The 24,323-nt window shown below is 43.1% G+C and overlaps 1 protein-coding gene across 1 annotated transcript in view; it reads left to right on the forward strand.

Moving 5' to 3' along the window:
* The window catches only part of IGBP1 (immunoglobulin binding protein 1), a 29,394-nt gene extending 24,356 nt beyond the window's left edge, over positions 1 to 5,038 (forward strand). The window contains exon 6 of the mRNA XM_073556117.1: positions 4,262 to 5,038. Within this exon, the coding sequence (XP_073412218.1) occupies positions 4,262 to 4,398 (137 nt within the window). The 3' untranslated portion in view covers positions 4,399 to 5,038. The remainder of the gene's footprint in view (positions 1 to 4,261) is intronic.
* Positions 5,039 to 24,323: the final 19,285 nt, after the last annotated feature.

Genomic DNA, 24,323 nt, shown 5'->3' on the forward strand with positions numbered 1-24,323 from the left:
GGTATGGCATGGCGTTGCAAAATTGAGTGATAGTCTTCCTTATTCAAAATCCCTTGTACAAATCTCCCACTTTACCTGCACCAAAGCAACCTCAGACCATCACATTACCTCTACCATGCTTGACAGATGGCGTCAGGCACTCTTCCAGCATCTTTTCAGTTGTTCTGTATCTCACAAATGTTCTTCTGTGTGATCCAAACACCTCAAACTTGAATTCATCTGTCCATAACACTTTTTACCAATCTTCCTCTGTCCAATGTCTGTGTTCTTTTGCCCATATTAATCTTTTCCTTTTATTAGCCAGTCTCATATATGGCTTTTTCTTTGCCACTCTGCCCTGAAGGCCAGCATCCCGGAGACGCCTCTTCACTGTAGACGTTGACACTGGCATTTTGCGTGTACTATTTAATGAAGCTGCCAGTTGAGGACCTGTGAGGCGTCAATTTCTCAAACTACAGACTCTAATGTACTTCTCTTGTTGCTCAGTTGTGCAGCGGGGCCTCCCACTTCTCTTTCTACTCTGGTTAGAGCCTGTTTGTGCTCTCCTCTGAAGGGAGTAGTACACACCGTTGTAGGAAATCTTCAGTTTCTTGGCAATTTCTCTCATGGAATAGCCTTCATTTCTAAGAACAAGAATAGACTGTTGAGTTTTACATGAAAGTTCTTTTTTTCTGGCTATTTTGAGTGTTTAATGGAACCAGCAATTGTAATGCTCCAGATTCTCAACTAGCTCAAAGGAAGGTCAGGTTTATAGCTTCTCTAATCAGCCAAACTGTTTTCAGCTGTGCTAACTTACTGGCACAAGGGTTTTCAAGTGGATTCTAACCATCCATTAGCCTCCTTACACAGTTAGCAAACACAAAGTACCATACGAACTGGAGTGATGGTTGTTGGAAATGGGCCTCTATACAAATATGAAGATATTGCATTACAAACCAGACGTTTGCAGCTAGAATAGTCATTTACCACATTAACAATGTATACAGTGTATTTCTGAATCATTTAATGTTAGCTTCATTGGAAAAAACTGTGCTTTTCTTTCAAAAATAAGGAAATTTCTAAGTGACCCTAAACTTTTGAACGGTAGTGTATGATGTACATATACGTCATCAGTTGTGAAAGGGTAGCTGTGAAAAGTTCATATATACCACCAAGATCTACACCAACAAGGTCATGTATTTTTAAAAACACTGAGACGGATCTATGCAATATTTCACTGTCATCCACAAATGTCTTTAAGTTGTACACTGCAAACAGCGACTATTGCTACCAAAATCTCTTTTTTGAGAGCACCCAATATAATAAGTATAAATATACAGCCCATTAGAGGCATCCTGTCTTGTTGTACATGCAGTCTGATCTGTGGACAGTGTGATTCAGAAAAGGAGAAGCTGAGCAGAATGATATATACCGTAGATTTATGGGAAAAGATCCAGTAGAATTTGTATTGATTCATTGAAATCCCTGGTGTTTGTATACAAAGGAGTCCAGAGGGCGATTCTACTAGTGATTGCACAGATGACTATCATACAGTGAAAACTGTCAATCACTGTATAGGACCACCCACTTGACTTATATGCATGCAAACACCAGGGATTTTAATAAATAAAATGCAAAGTTTATTTAAAGTTTTTCCACAAAAATCATCAATTAATGTGATCAGCTCCATTTTCAACATGATAGGTTCCATCTCTTTTTTTTATACGTAATCACTTTCCTGCAACTTTGCATCAAACCATGAGTATAAGCTGCAGTTGCATTACAATTTGCAACAAAAAACATTCACACTTACCACACATCTATATACACAGGTGCATGCGTGCAAAAAAATAGTTGCTTACGGAATCAGTCATTTCCGGCTGAAGGAGATCTGCTCCACCTGTCAGATGTACTAGGCGTTCTTCTCTAGTGATTATTATTACCCTTTTCTGTTATTCACATAAAGCCACGAGACATACGTATACATACTTAAACAGAATCTGTCAGCAGGTTCTGCTATGTAATCTGAAGACAGCGTGAGGCAGGGGTTAAAAACCAGAATTTAGTGATGTCACTTATCAAGCTGTGTGCTGCTGTTTACTTAGGGCTCATACACGGCTGAGTGCTATGAGATGTTTTACCACATAACACTCTACCAATGTTATAATATGGGACAGTGTATCTCTGCATTTTTTTTTTTCTTTTTTTGTACAGAACGAATGGGCATAAAAAAAAAACTGCATGCTCTGAGTGGCTCCAGAATTTAGATCACCTACACCCATAGAAGTTATGCCGAGTAGGCATATACAGTCGAAAATAAAGACAGAGGAGTGAGGGTCCTGCTCACAAGTAGACAATCTATAAGGAAATGGGGGGACACAATGGGTATAAAGTATGGTCCAGCGATCATTATAATAAATAGGGGTTATGATATAACAGTGTGATCTGGTCATCTGCCAAGTGCTATTGGGTGCATGGAGGATGTGAATACAGATGAATAGAAGGGACCAGATTCTGAGGATAATTTGCAAGGGGTGAACAAGGAAGAGTTAGATTAGTGAGGTGATAAGCTGGTCTAAAGAGATGTGTTTTAAAGCATTCTTAAAAATGTGTGGGCTAGGTATTAATCGGATTGTCTGGGTAAGTACATTCCTGAAAACTGGAACAGCATGAAAGAAGTCTTGGAGGTGGAATTGAGAGGTTTGGTTTTATGGAGGATGTTATTCATAGATCAGCTGCAGAATGGAGAGCACGAGTAGGGTGGTAGAGATGAGGGAGGAGATATATGGCGGAGTAGAATTGTGGAGAGCTTTGTGGGTGAGAGCAATGAGTTTATATTGTACTCTGTAGTGGAAGGGTAACCAGTGCAATGACTGGCACAAGGTGGAGGCGTCAGTGAAGTGGCTGGACAAAAATAAAACCCTGACTGCTGTACTCAGGATGGATTGGAGAGGAGATAGTTTGGTAAAATGGAGAACAGTTAGTAGAGAGTTGCAGCAGTCCAGATGAAAATGAATAAGAGTAACAGTAAATGTTTTTGCAGTTTCAAATGTAAGAAAAGGTCAGATTCCGGAGATGTTTTAAAATGCACGAAACATGAGCAAGCGAGTGATTGACTATAGGGAATACAAGAAAGTTCTGAGCACACATTCACTCTGTTGGCACCATTATAGTCCTGTTTTGCAGCGGGTTGTCTCCTGTCTTCTGATTGAGGTTGGCCCTTTAGCTGGCTTTATAACCAGTGGCTTGATCTTGGTGTTATATTAACGTCAAGATTTCCCAACCACCAGTCACTTACTCGGTAGCCATGCTTGGTGGCTTCAGCTATTGGGTCGCTGGAAGTTAGGCAGAGACCACCGTAGTGGCAGTGCTAGAACAGAGTGGTGGATTCTGGTGGCAAGTCTGATTTGTAGCTTTCTGTTATCAGTATTCTGCATTATGGTAACTTTAAGAAAACCCTTTTAAACCCATGTGATCGTTGTGTAGTGCAGGTGTAATGTAGTATTGCATTGGCCACATATGTTGTGCCTGAACTCGCTAGGTCCTCTAGAACGAGAGCCACTCCTGCAGCTTCTGGCTCACAGATCACACTTGGCCTCTTTAATGTTCAATTGCCACACGGGCACATAAACAGGGGCTGAGCCACTGTGTGTGTTGTATGGCCAATATAAAGTTTAGGGATTGTTACAATCGAAGTCCATCACGTTTCTTGTTCCGTCTGTGATAAAACCTCACTGCACCTTCTGTTACAAACAATTGCAGCTTTGCTTTATTAATCTAAGTGCCCTGTACAAATAGAGGTCACTCTGTGCTGGCACTACCATCAAAGGTCGCATTATAGTTTAAAGGGAATCTGTCACCTCATTATTGGGCTGTGAGATGCGAGTTAGATTATACTCACCCGGGGGTCTGGTCCGATGGGTGTCGCGGTCTGGTCCGGCGCCTCCCATCTTATAGCGACGACGTCCTCCTTCTTACGTCTGCCACGGCTCCTGCGCAGGCGTACTTTATCTGCCCTATTGAGGGCAGAGTAGAGTACTGCAGTGCGCAGGCGCCAGGAAAGGTCAGAGAGGTCCGCCCCCCCCCCCCCCCCCGGTGAGTATAATCTAACTCATTTTTCTTATCCTTCAGGTTACATCGGGGGCTTATCTACAGCATTACAGAATGCTGTAGATAAGCCCCTGATGGCAGTGGCCGCATCTCATAGCCCAAAAATGAGGTGACAGATTCCCTTTAAAAATGCTGCATTGCAAGTATACTAATGTTTCCTTTTTTTCTATAGATGAAGAGCAGGAGGCAGCTGAACGAGAGCGTAAAGAAGAGCAGGATGATCCAGACACACTGCAAAAGGCTCGGAATTGGGACGACTGGAAAGATACTCATCCTCGGGGATATGGAAACCGCAAGAATATGGGCTAATATCACTTGTGGTCTAGTTTTAAAGAGACTCGCTTAAAGGCATCTACATTATTCACTGGTCAAGTAAGACTTGATGTAGGGATCGCCATCTGAACAGTGCAGTAAGTTACTTTGAGTGCTTTCACATTGCATTCAGGCACCCATTCGGGGCTGACATCTGAACCCCCCACCCACTCTACACCTCACCCTGCAAAATAGGATTCAGATGTATGCGCTGATGGGGCCATAGACTATAATGGTGTTGGCAGAGTGAATTTGTGTTCTCCCATGCATCATTCTCATAACACCTACTGGAGGCGGAAATTCTGAAACAGTCTACTATGTCTGAGTATCCACCTCAAGTAGGCATACACTTTTGAAAATAATGCATGGCAGAGCGCACCTTCACTCTGCCAGCACTATTATAGTCTATGGGGCCGACGGCGTATATGTCCGAATCCCATTTTGCAGGGGAGGGTTTGGACATCAGCCCCAACGAAACCACAATCGGGTGTCTGAATGCAGTGTGAAAGCAGCCTTACTGACAGCGTTGTGCGTGCCTTTGTTCTCACACTAGCTGATGCCATGACTCAACAATTCAATGTATGTTTGTATTTATTTCTGATTCTGGTTTCTTTTTTTAATAAATGTTCTCCTGGTATTTGTCTGTGATGGTGCACACATACTTGTACGGTTTACTACATTCACTATGTCTGTATTATTACATAATGGACTGGACAACCAAATAAAAAATGAGAGTTCAGCAATTGGAGGATATAGCCCCTGCTTATGAGACCACTGAATACAAGTTCACAGAACTAATGAAAATGGACCAAGACAAGATAACCATGATTAGGTGACACTTGCACAAAGGCAATAACCAAATGCAAAATAGAAGAGCTATCTTTCCAACTATCATTTTAGTACTATCTACAGGTAGCTATACCTATGTCTTATAGTCCAGTGTCAAGGAAGAAGGGGGGTCAGCAGTGCCAGATCACTTTCTTAAAGATTATGGACACCTTGACATTCAAATTTATTTTCCTTATTTAATGGTTACGTTAAGTTATTAGGACTGCACTAAGTAGCAGAGGGAAACCTCATTCCATCATTCATTTTCATATACTCCCTGATATGAGTTATTCTGGACACCATCAGGCCTTTGTTTCTGTGGTGTCTTTTTAAGCGCTTGACTAAAAAGACAAGACACCACAAAATCAAAGGCCTGAATGGAGTCCAGAGTAACTCTGACTCACACATTATAGTAGTATAGTTTTGAACATAGTTTTGAAGGCTGAAGTAAGACGTTATGTCCATCTAATTCAGCCTATTTTTAGTGCAGCTGTTCTGCATTGTTGATCCTGGGGAAGGCAAAAAACCCACAGAGTAGAAGCCAATTTTCTCCATAGGGAAAAAAATTCCTTCCCCTAAGCTGGGTCAACCATCTACCTATAATATTCTGTTATTTGTAACCTTCTATACTGTTACTCACAAGAAAAGCATCCATTCCTTTCTTAAATTCATTCAGTGAGTTGGCCATCACCACTTCCTCAGGAAGAGAATTCCAGAGCCTCACTGCTCTTACCGTGAAGAACCCTCTTCTATGCTGGTGCAGAAATTGTCTTTCCTCCAAACGAAGAGAATGCCCCCTTGTTCTTGTCACAGTCCTTGGTACAAACAGTTCATTGGAGAGATCTCTGTATTGCTCTCTGATATACTTGTACATATATATTAGGTCTCCCCTAAGTCTTCTCTTTTCTAGAGTAAATAGACCTAATTTTGATAACCTTTCTGGGTATTGTAGTGAACCAACTCCATTTATCATTTTAGTAGCCCGCCTTTGAACCCTTTCAAGTTCAGTAATGTCTTTGTTGAGCACCGGCGTCCAAAATTGCACACAATACTCCAAGTGTGGTCTGACGAGTGATTTGTAAAGAGGGAGAATTATGTTTTCATCTCGTGTCCCCAGACCTCTTCTAATGCATCCCATGACCCTATTTGCTTTGGTGGCAGCTGCCTGACACTGGGCACTCCATTTTAGCTTCTTATTGACTAAGATGCCTAGGTCTTTTTCCATGTCTGATTTCCCCAGCAGTTTCCCATTTAGTAAGTAATTGTAGCATCTGTTTCTCCTTCCCATGTGCATAACCTTACACTTATCTGTGTTATTTGCCATTTTTCAGCCCAGTTCTCCAATTTACTCAAATCTGTCTGTAGTTGCAAACTGTCCTCCTTTGTGTTAACTACCTTACATAGTTTTGTATCATCTGCAAATACTGATATTTTACTGTGTAGGCCATCCACTAGATCATTAATAAATATATTAAATAGTAGGGGGCCCATTACAGAACCCTGTGGTACCCCACTAGTAACCCTGGCCCAATCTGAGTATGCCCCATTAATAACCACTCTTTGTGTTCTATCACTAAGCCAGCTACCTACCCATCTACACACATTTTCCCCTAGCCCAAGCTTTCTCATCTTACTTACTAATCTTTTATGTGGGACAGTGTCAAATGCTTTAGAGAAGTCGAGATAAATGACATCCAATGGTTCTCCTTGGTCCATTGAGAGCTTACATCTTCATAGAAGCTGATCAGGTTAGTTTGACAGGAGCGATCCTTCATAAATCCATGTTAATATGGAGTTAAACATTTATTAACATTGAGATATTCCATAATGGTATCCCTTAGAAACCCATCAAAAATTTTACCCACAACAGATGTTAAGCTTACCGGCCTATAGTTTCCAGGTTCCCTTTTATACCCCTTTTTGAATATTGGTACCACATTTGCTTGCCGCCAATCAAAAGGAACAGACCCGGTTTCTATAGAGTCTTTAAATATAAGGAATAGAGGCCTGTCTATCACATTACTTAACTCCCTTAATACCCGAGGGTGAATGCCATGAGGGCCTGGTGATTTGTCAATTTTAATCTTACTAAGGCGATTCTGCACTTCTTCCTGAGTTAGGCAGGTAATACTTAATGTGGAGTTTACATTATCACTCTGCATTTCCCCTGGCAAATCCTTTTCCTGTGTGAACAGGGTTAAGAAAAAAGTATTTAAAACATTTGCTTTTCCCACATCGCTCTCTGATTTCACCCTCATTGTTCTTTAAAGGGCCGACACCATCAATTTTAATCATTTTACTGTTTATATAATTAAAGAATAGTTTGGGGTTTGTTTTATTTTCCTTAGCAATGAGTCTCTCAGTTTCCACTTTTGCTAAATGTATTTGTTTTTTACACATTTTATTTTTTTCTCTAACTTTTTAATGCTTCTTCATTGCCTTCTTGTTTTAGCTTCTTAAATGTCTTGTTCTTATTTATTGCCCTTTTTACATCCTTATTTAGCCACATTGGTGTTCTCCTGTTCCTAGTGAATGAATCCATCAGGGGAGTCTGTCATAATTACATATTCAGCAGATTTACACGTAAACCCCAACATAAGCACTCAGCGTAGAGTGCAGGATAAATGTTAGCCGAGCATTATAATGAGGGCTGGGAGGCAGAACGAAGCAGCACATGAAGAATAGCATTTTTTTTACGCTGTTCACCGTGTAAGTGATAAAACAGCTTTATTCTTCAGGTCAATGTGAATGCAAAAATACCAGATTTCATAGCTTGATCCTTTTTTATAAAAAAAATCCATTTTTTTATATCCTCACATTTTTAAGAGCCATCATTTTTCTCTTTTTCGTTCAACAGTCGTGAGGGCTTGTAAGTTGAAATCTTATATAAATTTTGGGATACATAATAATTTTGATCACTTGGTATTTAGGAGGCAGAATAAACCAAAAATAACACGTTTACCACAACGTTCATTGTGCAGTCTAAGTGATAGATAAGGCAGCTTTATTCCTTGACTCACTATGATTATAGTGATACCATATTTATATAGGTGTTTTTATGTTTTGCTACTTATGCACACTAAGATCAATTTTTTTAGCTCTCGCTATATTCAGAGAGGTATAATTTTTTAATTTTCTGCAGACACGGCTGTGTGAGGGCTTGTATTTTGCAGAACAAGATTACATTTTCAGTAATACCATTTTAACTTGCAACTAATATAAGTAATAATAATAAGAGTGGATTTGCTCTTTTTTGTTTTGCTTTTTTTTTTGCCCTGTTTATTGCGGTATAGCTCTGTGTGTCTTTGTGGACACAATGATACCAAAATGTGTACTTCTATTTTTTTTACATTAAAAAAAAAAAAACATTTAATGGCAACACATTTTTCTCATATTTTGATGTTCTTTATTTTGTTATATTTTCTTATTTTTACAATTTATTTTATTTTTATTTTTTTTTTTTTACCTGATTTTCATTTTTTATTCTTAGTCCTTCTACATACACTGTAACACTTATGCATTTCAATATACAGGTAGGTCCATATATATTTGGACAGAGACAACATTTTTCTAATTTTGGTTCTAGACATTACCACAATGAATTTTAAACAAAACAATTCAGATGCAGTTGAAGTTCAGACTTTCAGCTTCCATTAGAGGGTATCCACATTGAAATTGGATGAAGGGTTTAAGAGTTTCAGCTCCTTAACATGTGCCACCCTGTTTTTAAAGGGATCAAAAGTAATTGGACAATTGACTCCAAGGTTATTTCATGGACAGGTATGGGCAATCCCTTCGTTATGTCATTCTCAATTAAGCAGATAAAAGGCCTGGAGTTGATTTGAGGTGTGATGCTTGCATTTGGAAGGTTTTGCTGTGAAGGAAACAAGCGGTCAAAGGAGCTCTCCATGCAGGTGAAACAAGCCATCCTTAAGCTGCAAAAACAGAAAAAACCCATCCGAGAAATTGCTACAACATTAGGAGTAGCAAAATCTACAGTTTGGTACATCCTGAGAAAGAAAGCAAGCACTGGTGAACTCATCAATGCAAAAAGACCTGGGTGCCCACGGAAGACAACAGTGGTGGATGATCACAGAATAATCTCCATGGTGAAGAGAAACCCCTTCACAACAGCCAACCAAGTGATCAACACTCTCCAGGAGGTAGGCGTATCAATATCCAAATCTACCATAAAGAGAAGACTGCATGAAAGTAAATACTGAGGGTTTACTGCACGGTGCAAGCCACTCATAAGCATCAAGAATAAAAAGGCTAGACTGGACTTTGCTAAAAAAAATCTAAAAAAGCCAGCACAGTTCTGGAAGAACATTCTTTGGACAGAGGAAACCAAGATCAACCTCTACCAGAATGATGGAAAGAGAAAAGTATGGCGAAGGCGTGGTACAGCTCATGATCCAAAGCATACCACATCATCTGTAAAACACGGCGGAGGCAGTGTGATGGCTTGGGCATGCATGGCTGCCAGTGGCACTGGGTCACTAGTGTTTATTGATGATGTGACACAGGATAGAAGCAGCCGAATGAATTCTGAGGTATTCAGAGACATACTGTGTGCTCAGATCCAGCCAAATGCAGCCAAACTGGTCGTCATTTCATACTACAGATGGACAATGACACAAAACATAAAGCCAAAGCAACCCAGGAGTTTATTAAAGCAAAGAAGTGGAATATTCTTGAATGGCCAAGTCAGTCACCTGATCTCAACCCAATTGAGCATGCATTTCACTTGTTAAAGACTAAACTTCAGACAGAAAGGCCCACAAACAAACAGCAACTGAAAACCACCTCAGTGAAGGCCTGGCAGAGCATCAAAAAGGAGGAAACACAGATTCTGGTAATGTCCATGAGTTCAAGACTTCAGGCAGTCATTGCCAACAAAGGGTTTTCAACCAAGTACTAGAAATGAACATTTTATTTACATTTATTCTGTCCAATTACTTTTGGTCCCTTTAAAAACAGGGTGGCAAATGTTAAGGAGCTGAAACTCCTAAACCCTTCATCCAATTTTAATGTGGATACCCTCAAATGAAAGCTGAAAGTCTGAACTTCAACTGCATCTGAATTGTTCTGTTTAAATTTAATTCATTATGGTCATGTCTAGAACCAAAATTAGAAAAATTTTGTTTCTGTCCAAATATATATGGACCTAACTGTATTACATCGGTCATTGTTACACTGACAGAATGCCTGTTAGACCATCCTTGTGGCAGAGCCTAAGAGGCCACTTTACCCAGCAGGCCTGAAGGTCAGACTTTGGCCGCCAGTTGCCTTGACAATCATCGGCACCCCCATGACACAGTTTCTGGGTGCCGGTGGGGTGAGTGAGGGTGCCCCCTCCCTTCTTCCTTAACTTTCTAAATGCTGCCATCACTATTGATCTCTGCTTCTTAAGGGTTACACAGCCAGGAATGGTGCTGATACCAGACAGCTCCAGGATATCCGCTGCTGGTGAAATCCAAACTCCTGTGGTGATCGCCCAGGGCACAAGCTCCATGAGATCACTTGAACGTACCATTATGCTGATTTGGGGGTACTTTCATTTGAAAATAGGACATACTGGTACACGCTGTGTCAGGAACTGGTTGACACTATTTTTTTTTTTAAAGCATTTAAGTTTGCTCATTTTTTCCACTCTTGTCTAAACTTTTTGCACAGTATAGTATGTGTTTGCTAATTTCTAGAGCAGGGATACCTGTGGTCTCAGATTTATTGATTTTATGATGAAATTGTAGATTTATGATAAGATTGTCTGGGTTAGACATGAATGTCTAATATCCCGGAGGTCAAGGTGGGAATAAACAAACTGCTCTGGATATATTGACTCCCTGGAATTATGGAATCATTGTGCATAACAGTACAGCAAATACATAAAATGTGCTTTTACCTTGGAACGCCACTTTTCAGTTTACATTTGAGGTTCATCTACAAAAGATGAGTAACTTTGTAAATATACTGCAGTAGATCTAAATATACTGCAGTAGATCTAAATCTTGGAGGAAATACCACAGCTTGTTTTCTACAAGTTTACAAACCCAAAAAGGAGGGAGACTTCATTGCGGGGTGGATCAGGCAAACTATTGACGTGGCCTACAAGTGTTCAAGTCCTCTTGTCCAAAGGAGATTTAGGGTTCCGTCTACATGGGCTCCTTTCTGTCTCTGGTGCTCTCTCCGGGGTAATTATACTCACTGGTAGTTTCCTTGAACCATGACAACACCCCTTTATTCCTACTCTGTCTTTTTTTATTACAGTGTGATAGTGTATGTTCACCTGCTGCATAAAGCAGAATGAAGGAATATTGGTGCATGTGTATTGTGAGCATGTAACTAAATTTAATCTTGGAGACCCTCTGAGACTCTGTATTGTGTTGAGGTGGGGAAGGAGGAACTTCCTTTTATTTCTAAAATTTCCAGTCCCTTGGTGTAAACTTTCTGATAATACTGTCATAGTTCGAGAAATCGAAATTGCCAATAAGCTTAATTGCCAACTTCATAAAATTCCCAACCCAACTTGCTCTATAGCCTAGCAATGTTCCCACCTACTCAAGATTTATAATGCATAATTATTAAGCATTCTTTGTTGTTCTTATAGATGATACAATATCCTACAATACTGATTAACAGAAGTTGTGTGAAAATGCTGGTGTGATGATTGGGAAGAGGTTGTTTTGTCTTTCCGGTTTGCATATTCTAGCCTCCAAGGGACATATCCAATATTGGAATCTGTTATGTTTAACACCTCCAGCTAAATACGGTCCATGGAATAGGGCCATGTATTCTAGCGTTCTGTCCTGTCGTTTTAATAATCCTTTTTAGGAGCATATTATATTTAGTTTTTACGGTACTTTAGTAAAGAGCAAAGGAAATCCAGCTGCCGCGATCCAGTGAACTGTAAAAAGGCTTTATTGAAAATTCCACGGAAAAGAGAACATGGCACAAGAACAAAATATGATCCTTCTTCATGGCATAAAAAGTAAGCACAAGCATAGATAAATATATGTATCACCCATGACCTTCATTGGATGTTTAGAATCACATGAACAAACTCAAGGACATTATAATGAATACATGCTGAGGTCAGATACAAAGATTACAAACACAATGGGAAAATGACATGAAAGCAAAATCAAAAAATAAATCCACAAAAAAGCAATAATCATGTAAAATGAGAGCTTGTTTATAATTCAAAGTTTTAAACCATGTGGTATATGGGTGTAGAGATCTAGTATGCTTCCCTATTAAAAAGTTTGCATTTTTGATCCCCTCCTTTAGGGGAGGGAGTAATGCTTCAATACCGTAGGGATTCACTTTCTCTCAGGTAGGCATTAGGTAGCATTCACACGGGCAATGTTTGTTCCAAATCTGCAGTTTTATTGCTTTCATAAAACTACAAGGAATTCAAAAATCAAAAACTGCCTCTTTTAGGAAAAACAGCAAATGCACTGTTCATTCTGCAGGCACATATATGTGAATGCGAGGTCACCTAAACAGATTTTAGTCCTTTCTCTCTTAGTAAACTTCATACACAGAAGAGGTATGATCCTACCATGTACTCTGCAGCTTGAGCTTCAGCAGCTTCTAGCACCAAACAGAAGTGTACAACTCAAGGCACAGTTCACACTGAACAGGGTGCAGCTTCCACACTGTTCTCTGCAGTTCCAACACACAGACCGCTCAGCTTTCCTAGCTGACCTATGCAGTCTTCATTCAGACAGACACCCCAGCATGTCTCTCTCAGCTATAGCTTTCATTTTAGCAGGTCACTCACCAGCAGCACACTCGACTGTGTTACATTCAGCAGATTGATACATAGACCCTGGATCTAGTAAAACAAAAACTAGGCAGATGCATCTAATCAAATCATGCAGAGCTTTGAGCTAAACCTGTTCAACCAGGCTCTGCTACATATCCCCCTCTGCCCAAAGCTGGGGCACGCTCTGCTACCTACAGATTACATGGAATGTTCTGCTGCCTGTACATCACGCACACAGGCTCTGCTGTCTACACATTGCACACACAGGCTCTGCTGACTACACATTACACACACAGGCTCTGCTGACTACACATTACACAGGCTCTGCTGAATGCACATCACGCACACATGCTCTCTTGCCTGAACATCATTCACACAGGTTTTGCCATATACATATTACAAAAGTGCCTACAACATGTCTAGTCTAGTACTACAAGCAGAAAGACAAGTAACATACAGCTCTACAGACACACAGCCTCACACACAGCTCTGGTCTGTGCTCCGTACACTACATCCTAGTTTCTAGTCAGTATAGTGAACGGAAAATCTTGACCAAAACAATAGCATGCAACAAGTTCTTGACCACTCTCACTCAGTGGGATACCGAACAGTCTGTGCATATGATCATAAAAAGAGATTCCCCCCAGCACATCTCTCAGCTACAGCTCACATTTTGGCTGGTCACTCACCAGCAGCACACTTGACTCTGCTTCATCCAGCAGTCTGGCACACCTAGTGACCACAGGTCCTGGTTCTAGTATAAAACTAGGCGGATGAATTTAATCAAATCCTGCAGAGCTATGACGTAACCCTGTCCTACCTGGCCCTGCTACAATAGCTAGAACCGAAAGTGAAAAAGTTATACCATGATATACAGAAGCAAAATTAAAGGAAATGGCAGAAACATTTCTGAATTAAATGTATAGGAAACGTGCCTTCTAAGTGAATAAGTGGTGCAATCTACATATTTGAGTTGACATTCCTTGCAAGAAATTACACAGTGGTATTGCAATTGATGTATTGTTTTCTATGAAAAAAACACTCTTATTGCTATATGATGAAAACTGTTAAGAGTTTAGCATAAAGTGACAACAGGAGCATATATTGTATTCAAACCTGTATGTGCCTTTGATGCTGTAACCAAGTGTTCTAAATCCTAAAGAAGATGTGGAGCTTTTTTTTTTTTTTTGCTTCACATTTACTACAGTTGTTCTCAAAAGTTTACATACCTCGGCAGAATTTTTGCTCTCTTGGCCTTTTTTTTTTTTTTTTTAGAGAATATGAATGATAACACTAAAACTTTGTCTCCACTCATGGCTAGTGGTTGGATGAAGCCATTTATTGTAAGTCTAATGTGTTTTCTCTTTTTAAATCATAATGACCCAGATCAAAGGTTTAAATACCCTTGTGATTTTGGCCTGATAACAAGTACAGAAGTTGACACAAATTGGTTTGAATAGCTACTAAAGGTAGCATCCTCACCTGTGACCTGTTTGCTCGTAATCAGTGTGTGTGCATAAAAGTTGAGTTTCTGGGATCCAAAAAGTCTCTTGCATCTTTCATCCAGCCACTGACGTATCTGGTTTGTGAATCATGGGGAAAGCAAAAGAATTGTCCACGTATCTACGGGAAAAGGTAGTTGAACTGTATAAAACAGGAAAGGGGTACAAAAAGATATCCAAAGAATTGATAATGCCAGACAGCAGCGTGCAAATTGTGATTAACAAATGAAAAATCAGGGGTTCTGTAAAATCAAAACCACGGTCAGGTAGACCAACAAAAATGTCTTCCACAACTGCCAGGAAAATTGTACGGGATGCAAAGAAAAACCCACAAATAACCTGCTGAAATGCTGGACTCTGAAAACTAGGAGTGTGGCTGTTTCAAGAAGCACAATAAGGAGGCACAGTCGAGTTGCCAGAGGAAAGCCATTACTGCGCAAATGCCACAAAGTATCTCGCCTACAATACGCAAAACAGCACAGAGACAAGCCTCAAAACTTCTGGAACAAGGCAATTTGACGTGATGAGGCCAAAATTGAACTTTTTGGCCACAACCATGAACGTTACATTTGGAGAGAGGTCAACAAGCGTGCTATGGACTTATAAGTTCTGATTTTAATCCACTTTTCATAAGAAAGACATTTTGGCGAGTCCCAAAAATAGATAAAATCCTCAAATTTGGTTCAAATATTTTAAAAGATCATATACAGTGCCTCGTCAAAATTTCTTTATGATAAGTCGCAAGTCACGACTATTGGCTGGAGACCCACTACATTGCAAGACGAACTGAATCATAATATAGGACACGGTGAGGCTATATTTTTTTATTTTAATCCACTTTATTTGCCCTGGGTGCCAGCTAGGAAGCTGTGATGATGGACCATATTCCATTGGGGAAGGCGCCCTTCTTCCACACGGCATGCCATGGACTAAGTGTAAGTTCTTATTTTAAACCACTTTATTTTGTAATTGTCTGTATATACTGTATCTTGTATATACTGTGTCTTTTTGTAACATCTTTTATATTCTCAATCTATTACTCTTCTCAATCTATACACTTGGCCTGGGACAACTCATAAAGTCCCATGGATTCCAGTACCACCTTTATGCTGATGACATTCAGATCTACCTGTCTGACCCAGACGTCACCTCTCTGCTGTCCAGAATCCCGGAGTGTCTATCAGCCATATCCTCCTCCTCTCGCTTCCTCAAACTCAATGTGGATAAATCTGAACTCATCATTATTATTATTATTTATTTATATAGCGCCATTAATTCTATGGTGCTTTACATGAGAAAGGGGTTACATACAAAGTTATAGATATCGTTTACAGTAAACAAATTTACAATGACAGACTGGTTCAGGGGTGAGAGGACCCTGTCCTTGCGGACTTACATTCTATGGGATAATGGGGAAGAGACAGAAGGTCGGGGGTGCAGCAGCTCTGGTGGTGGTGAGGCGGCAGAATGTTTATTACAGGCTGTAAGCTTTCCTGAAGAGATGGGTTTTCAGGTTCCTTCTGAAGAATCCGAGGGTGGTGGAAAATCGGACGTGTTTAGGCGTGGAATTCCAGAGGATGGGGGATATTTGGGAGAAATCTTGGAGGCGGTTGTGTGAGGAACGAATACATGTGGAGAAGAGTAGAAGGTCTTGGGAGGATCGAAGATTACATGAGGGAAGATAGTGGGAGAATAGTTCAGAGATATTGGGAGGGACAGGTTGTGGATGGCTTGTAGGTCAGTGTTAGTAGTTTGAACTGGATTCGTTAGGGAAATGGGAGCCAGTGGAGGGATTTGCAGATGGGAGAAACAGGAGTAGCGAGGAGAGAGGTGGATTAGTCGGATAGCAGTGTTGAGGACAGACTGGAGTGGTGCAAGTGAGTTGGCAGAGAGGCCACAGAGGAGGGTGTTTCAGTAATCAAAGCGGGGGATGATGAGGGCATGCACCAGAGTTTTAGTAGATTGCTGAGGAAGGGACGGATTCTGGAAATATTTTTGAGTTGGAGGCGACAGGAGGTGGTGAGAGTTTGGATGTGCGGTTTGAAGGACAGGGTGTCATCATCTTTGCTCCATCTCACAGATCTTCCTTACATGACATCACGCTTTCCACCATACCGGAAGTTCGCTGCCTCGGAGCAACCCTTGACTCTGCCCTGTGCTTCAAACCGCAACATCCAAACTCTTTCCACCTCCTGTTACCTCCAACTCAAAAATATTTCCAGAAATCCATCCTTTCCTCAACCCTCAATCTACTAAAATGCTTGTGCATGCCCTCATCTCCCACCTCGACTACTGCAACATCCTTTTTTGTGGCTTCCCTGCAAACACCCTCGCACCTCTCCAGTCCATCCTTAACTTTGGTGCCCGACTAATTCATCTCTCTTCTCGCTACTCCTCCGCTTCTACCCTCTGCAGAGCTCTTCACTGGCTCCAGTTCCCTCAGTGTATCCAGTTCAAATTACTAATACTGACCTACAAGGCCATTTATAGCCTGTCTCCTCCATATATCTCTGACCTAATCTCCTGATATCTTCCCTCACGTAATCTCCGATTCTCCCAAGACCTCCTTCGCTCCTCACCCAACTGCCTCCAAGACTTCTCCTGAATATCCCCCATCCTCTGGAATTCTTTGCCCAACACGTCCAACTATCAACCACATTTGGATCCTTCAGACGGAATCTGAAAACCCACCTCTTCATGAAAGGTTACAGCCTGCAATGACCCCACTGCCTCCTCACCAACACCAGAGCTGCTGCAACCCCCCAACCTACTGTCTCCTTCCCCACCATCCTGTAGAATGTAAGCCCGCGAGGGCAGGGTCATCTCCCCTCTGTATCAGTCTGTGATTGTTTACTGTGATATCTGTAATTTGTATGTAACCTCGTCTCAAGTACAGCACCATGGAATCAATGATGCTGTATAAATAAATAATAAGGCCTATGATAAAAGGAACACCATTCCTACTGTAAAGCACGGAGGTGGATCGCTGATGTTTTGGGGATATGTGAGCTACAAAGGCACAGAAAACTTGGTCAAAGTTGAAGGAAAGATGAATGCAGCATGTTATCAGCAAATACTGGAGGCAAATTTGCACTCATCAGCCCGGAAGCTGCGCATGGGACGTACTTGGACGTTCCAACATGACAACGATCCAAATCACAAGGCCAAGTCGACCTGTCGTTGGCTACAGCAGAACAAAATGAAGGCTCTGGAGTGGCCATCTCAGTCTCCTGACCTCAATATCATTGAGCCACTCTGGGGAGATCTCATGCGTGCAGTTCATGCTAGACAGCCCAGGAATTTACAGGAACTGGAGCCTTTTTGCCAAGAAGAGTGGGCAGCTTTATAATCAGAGAAAATAAAGAACCTCATCCACAACCACCACAAAAGACTTCAAGCTGTCATTGATGTTAGAGGAGGCAACAAATGGTACTAAGAAATGGGGTATGTAAACTTTTGATCAGGGTCACTTTTATGTTTTGGGTTGTCATTATGATTTAAAAAGAGAAAACACTAGTTGGACAATAAATGGCTTCACCCAACCACTAACCATGAGTGTAGAAAAAGTTTTGTCGTCATTCATATTCTATGAAAAAAAAAAGTCCAAAAAGCAAAAATTCTGCCAGGGTATGTTTTTTCAGCACAACTGTATATTTCTTTGCCTGGCCAAAACTTTGTTACCATACAAAACTGGGATGTGTTGATAAATGATATTACATATTTTATGAAACTGTATTTGATTGTTTGTTTTGCTTTGCTGATTATGCGTCTTTCAGGTACAGCTATGCATTAATGTAAAGACTTGTCACAACAAATTTGGTAGAGGGTGGGGGTTGAGGGTAGATGCTAGCCCTTCGCATGGATGGCATATCAGGGTTCAGAGATTGTTTTTGAACCTACATACAAGGGACCGAGGGAGGATATGAGGTGACCAGGATAAGGGAAGTCAAGCAAAAGATTGTCCAGGAATCATATTTGTTGATTTGTTGTGGAATTTCATGTTCAAACAGTTGGAAAGGGGAGGGGGGCAAAGGGAAAAGGGGAAGGGTCATTGAGATGCATCGGATAGCACTTGTAGTTGATGACGGGAGTGTATTGAGGCTTTCTAATTAAATCATCTTTCAGTTCGACAATAGTTAAGATCAATGTCAAAGACCTGAGATCACCAGGAAAAGATCCATAGTCTTACAGCATTTAAAAAGATTGTGAGTAGACATAGCGCTGTTACAGGAAACAAATTTGTTGAAGGAGGATTTTTTTTAGTGGGTGGAAAAAGTAATTGGTTCACCAGTCCACGGTAAGAAGGCAGGCACATTAATCTTGGTAAACAGGCACTTTAACCATTCTGTGCTGTGGGAGGAACATGATACTGAGGGGAGATGGCAACGCTTGGTGGTCAAGGGTCCTTCGGGAAGGTTAAACATTCACAATATGTATGCTCCCAACTCGCATCAAGATGTTTTTTTTTGGAGGAGATGAGAACCAACATCTTGAAAGGTAATGAACCTCAGATAGTGGTGGGGAGAGATTTCAACAGGGTTCCGCACCCCATGGAAGATAGAATTAGGAAAGAAATGGGAAATAGGAAATCGGGGGGGGGAGGGTGATATGGGTGTATACTTGAGAAAAATCTGAGACCTCAGAGACATGGCGTTTGCATCATCCTAATGACAGGGAGTATACTCATTACTCGCATCCGCATGACAGTGTCATGTCGGACGGTGTTCACACCACAGCGTCCGGCAGCCAGCGGTAGTTCCATCTCCGTCCACTATAGCCTCAGTGGCGCCGGCTTGATTTTACTCAGGTTATCTGGGGTTAATCTAGCTGGAAATCAGGTGGGATGTTTGGTCACGCCCACGGTCTTTAAATAGTCGTGCTGGCCTGTGGGCGTCGCCGATTATAGCTTGTGTTTTGTGCCAAGTGGTTCCGGTCTGGAGTGGAGGTGTTGGAGAGAGAAATTCATAGCTGGTGTCGTATGATCCGTTGTTACCTTCTTCGTCTTCCTATATTTGTGCTTTGTTTTGCCCTGTTCACATTACAGTATTGTCCTGTGTGTTTGCGGCGCGGTGTGGTTTGAGTTCTCCCTGTCTGTCATTACTGTGTGGGTTTTGGTGGTTTGACAACTCACTGGGTGGAGGGTGGAGGGTTCAGCTTAGGGCTGAGCAGGAGATAAGGAGAGGCTGGAGGCTCAGGCATTTGCACCTTTAGCAAAAACCCTGGGTTGAGGGTCAGACAGGGTTTTCCCTAGTTTGAGGGACTCCGCAGGGGCCCGGGTTTTGTCAGCCTCCTTCGACCTAAGCCTCGCATAACATTATAATCGGCCCAACATTTTTCCATGGATTCCATGACTTCCATAAACCGCCAGTTGGCGGCGCTGTCCGTACAGGTCACCGAGTTGAAGGGGGCAGTTCAGCAGCAGGGCCTGGTTGTAGCTAATGTACAAGCGGCTTCTGCTGGTGCAGGTGCAGAGCCTAATATTCCGCTGCCTGAACGATTTTCTGGGGAACACAGCAAATTTGTCATCTTTCGGGAGGCCTGCAAGTTATACTTTCGCATGCGCCCGGTCTCCTCAGGTAATGAGACTCAGCGGGTGGGTCTGGTGTTATCATTACTGAGTGGGGACCCCCAAGCATGGGCGTTTTCCTTACCAGCCGACTCTGCTACATTTCATTCGGTTGAGAATGTTTTTTCAGCACTCGGGCTCATTTATGATGACCCCGACAGATTGGCTTTAGCAGAATCTAAGATCCGCACCCTCCGTCAGGGGGAACGTATGGCGGAAGACTATTGTTCAGAATTTCGCCGTTGGGCAGTAGACACACAGTGGAACGACCCAGCGCTGCGGAGTCAGTTTATTCATGGGGTCTCAGAAAGAGTTAAACAGGCCCTCCTGATGTATGAGACTCCTGCATCGTTAGAATCTGCCATGAGTTTGGTTATCCGTATTGATCGCCGTTTGCGTCAAGGGGCGCAGGAGACGCTGCCTCTGGGGGAAAGCAGGGGTGCCAGTGTGGTTGCTGCAGATGAGCCCACGGAACCTATGCAAATCGCTGGGGTATCACATGTGCAGCGTCGCGTTCCTGGGTTCAGGAAGCATGGAGCATGTTTTTACTGTGGTAAAAGAGATCATTATGTAAATGCTTGTCCTGTGCTAGCAAAGAAAGTCGCACCGGCGGAAAACTGGTAAGCTCAGAGGGTATGGAGGAGGCCCAACTGAGCGTATGCATATCCTCCATGATGGTATCTCAATGTATGCTCCCTGCCAGGGTTATTATTGCGGGCAGAGAGCTACCAATATCAGTGTTTGTGGATAGCGGTTCAGCCACCAATCTCATGGATGAGGAGTTTGCACGCATGGCAGGTTTCAAGATCGAAAAACTCCCTCATCCTATTCGCGTGGTTACCATTAATGCCGCTCCCCTCCCACAGGGGGAGATTACTGAGTTTGTAGCTGAGGTTAAACTCCACATTGGGGTCCTACATTCTGAGTGGGTTACATGTAAGGTACTCAATAATCTCCCAGCACAAATAGTCCTGGGTTTCCCATGGTTGTCTAAGCACAACCCGGTGATTGACTGGAGAACCCAGGACATAGTCCAGTGGAGCAGTTTCTGCCAGGAAAATTGCTTGGCCACATGTGTGTCCGCCGTGAAGTCCAGCCTTCCGGAGGCATTGCTGGATTTTGCGGACGTATTCTCTGAGAGGGGTTGCTCAGAACTACCTCCACATCGAGCCTATGACTGTCAAATTAGGTTAAAACCCGGGGCTAAATTGCCAAAGGCGAGGATGTTTAGTATTTCTGGTCCGGAGAGACAAGCTCTTAAGGACTACATTGCGGAGAGTTTAAGTAAAGGGCACATCCGGCCTTCATCCTCACCTGTAGCAGCGGGGTTTTTCTTTATTAAGAAGAAAGATGGGGGGTTACGCCCGTGTCTGGATTTCCGGGAGTTAAACCAGATTACGGTCCGTGATCCCTACCCGATGCCTCTGATCCCTGATTTGTTCAACCAGGTGGCTGGTGTGAAGTGGTTTTCCAAACTTGACCTCAAGGGGGCATATAACCTCATAAGGGTCCGTCAGGGGGATGAGTGGTAGACGGCATTTAATACCCCTGAGGGTCATTTTGAAAGCCTAGTTATGCCATTTGGGTTGACAACCGCGCCTGCTGTGTTCCAACATTTCATAAATGATGTATTTGCTCATGTGCTGGGGAAATTTGTGATTGTGTACCTGGATGATATCCTTATTTATTCGAGCGACCAGGACACTCATTTAGAGCATGTCAGGCAGGTGTTACAGCTGCTCCGTGAGAATAAGCTCTATGCTAAGCTTGAAAAATGCGTGTTTTTTGTTCAAGAGTTGCCTTTTTTGGGATATATTGTGTCCGCCGCAGGGTTTAAAATGGATGCCGCGAAGGTGCAAGCGGTGCTGCGATGGGAACGGCCTGGTAATCTAAAGGCGCTCCAGCGGTTCCTTGGGTTTGCCAACTATTATAGGAAGTTTATTAAGAATTTCTCTACTATAGCCAAACCGCTCACGGACATGACGAAAAAAGGTACCAATCTCGCTATCTGGTCTGAGGATGCGGTGCGTGCATTTGAGCTTCTGAAGAACCGTTTTGCTTCAGCCCCCATTCTGGTGCAACCGGACGTATCTAAACCTTTTACGGTGGAGGTCGATGCATCTGAGGTTGGAGTGGGGGCAGTACTGTCACAGGGCTCGTCCTTGAGCAATTTGCGTCCATGCGCCTACTTCTCCAAGAAGCTGTCGCCGGCCGAACGGAATTACGACATCGGCAACAGGGAGTTGTTGGCCATCAAATTGGCTTTTGAGGAATGGCGACACTTCTTGGAGGGGGCGGCCCACCAGGTCACAGTCATCACCGACCATAAAAACCTGCTCTATCTGGGGTCGGCCAAGCGTCTGTCTCCCAGGCAGGCTCGCTGGGCATTGTTTTTTACACGTTTTAACTTTCTGGTGACTTACCGTCCTGGGGCGAAAAACACCAAGGCGGATGCCTTGTCCAGGTGTTTTCCGGGAGGAGAACCTCGGGAAGAGCCGGTACCCATCCTCCAGGAAGGTGTAGTGGTTTCGGCTCTCACGACTGAGGTAGAGGCGGAGATTGCCGAGGCCCAGGAGGAGGTACCACCAGGACTTCCCGCTAATAAGTCGTTCGTACCCCTTCATCTTCGTCTTAAAGTGTTGGGGGAACACCATGACTCGGTCCTGGCCGGTCATCCAGGGGTTAGGGGCACCTTGGAACTGGTATCGCGCCGCTTCTGGTGGCCAAAAATCCGGCAGGATGTGGTTTCCTACGTGACAGCTTGCATCACGTGCGCCAGGGCCAAGTCGCCCAGAACCCGTCCTGCTGGCACTCTACAGCCTCTGGGGATACCTAGTAGGCCATGGACAGAAATCTCCATGGACTTTATCACAGACTTGCCTGCCTCGGCGGGGAACACGGTCATCCTGGTGGTGGTTGATCGATTTTCGAAGATGGCGCATTTTGTGTCGTTGCCTTCCTTGCCCAACGCGAAGACGTTGGCTCAGGTCTTTGTGCAGGAGGTGGTCAGACTGCACGGAGTTCCGTCGGACATAGTGTCTGATAGGGGTACCCAGTTTGTGGCGAAGTTTTGGAAAGCTTTTTGCTCACGATTGGGGATCAAGTTGTCTCATTCGTCGGCGTTTCATCCGCAGTCAAATGGTCAAACTAAGCGTATGAACCAAAATCTGGAGCAGTATTTGCGATGTTTTGTGTCTGACAACCAAGAGGAGTGGTCGACGTTCCTTCCCTTGGCCGAGTTCGCATTAAATAATCACCGCCAAGAATCATCGGGAGAGTCTCCGTTCTTTTGTGTTTATGGGCACCATCCTCAATTTTGTACCTTGCATCAGGGGGGCTCTGGGGGCGTCCCAGAGGAGGACCGGTTAGGAGTTCAACTATCATCGGTCTGGAGGAGTGTGAAACATCGATTGCTGAGCATGAGTGCAAGATACAAACGTGTGGCTGACTCTAGACACGTGCCAGGTCCGGACCTGTGTGTGGGTGATTGGGTGTGGTTAGCTACTAAAAACATAAAACTCAAAATTCCATCATTGAAATTGGGTCCAAGGTTTATTGGCCCTTTTAAGATTGCTGCCATCATAAACCCGGTTGCTTTTCGGTTGGAGCTTCCTGCGGTATACAAGATACACAACGTGTTTCACAGGTCTTTATTGAAAAAGGTGGTAGGCTCTGTGGACACGACGCCGATGCCACCTCCAGTCATGGTGGATGGCGATTTAGAGTTTGAAGTCTCCAAAGTGGTGGACTCTCGAGTACTGCGCCGTACCCTTCAGTATTTGGTGCACTGGCGGGGGTATGGTCCGGAGGAGAGGTCTTGGGTACCAGCCTCGGACATACATGCGGATCGGCTGGTCAGTTCCTTTCACCGCCGTCATCCGGACAAGCCGGGTCCTATGAGTCTTGAGGGCCCTGGGGTCCCTCGTAGAAGACGGGGTACTGTCATGTCGGACGCTGTTCACACCACAGCGTCCGGCAGGCAGCGGTAGTTCCATCTCCGTCCACTATAGCCTCAGTGGCGCCGGCTTGATTTTACTCAGGTTATCTGGGGTTAATCTAGCTGGAAATCAGGTGGGATGTTTGGTCACGCCCACGGTCTTTAAATAGTCGTGCTGGCCTGTGGGCGTCGCCGATTATAGCTTGTGTTTTGTGCCAAGTGGTTCCGGTCTGGAGTGGAGGTGTTGGAGAGAGAAATTCATAGCTGGTGTCGTATGATCCGTTGTTACCTTTTTCGTCTTCCTATATTTGTGCTTTG

This window comes from Dendrobates tinctorius, unplaced genomic scaffold (genome assembly GCF_039654945.1).
Source record: "Dendrobates tinctorius isolate UK_male_01 unplaced genomic scaffold, ASM3965494v1 ptg000231l, whole genome shotgun sequence".
Lineage (NCBI taxonomy): Eukaryota > Metazoa > Chordata > Amphibia > Anura > Dendrobatidae > Dendrobates > Dendrobates tinctorius.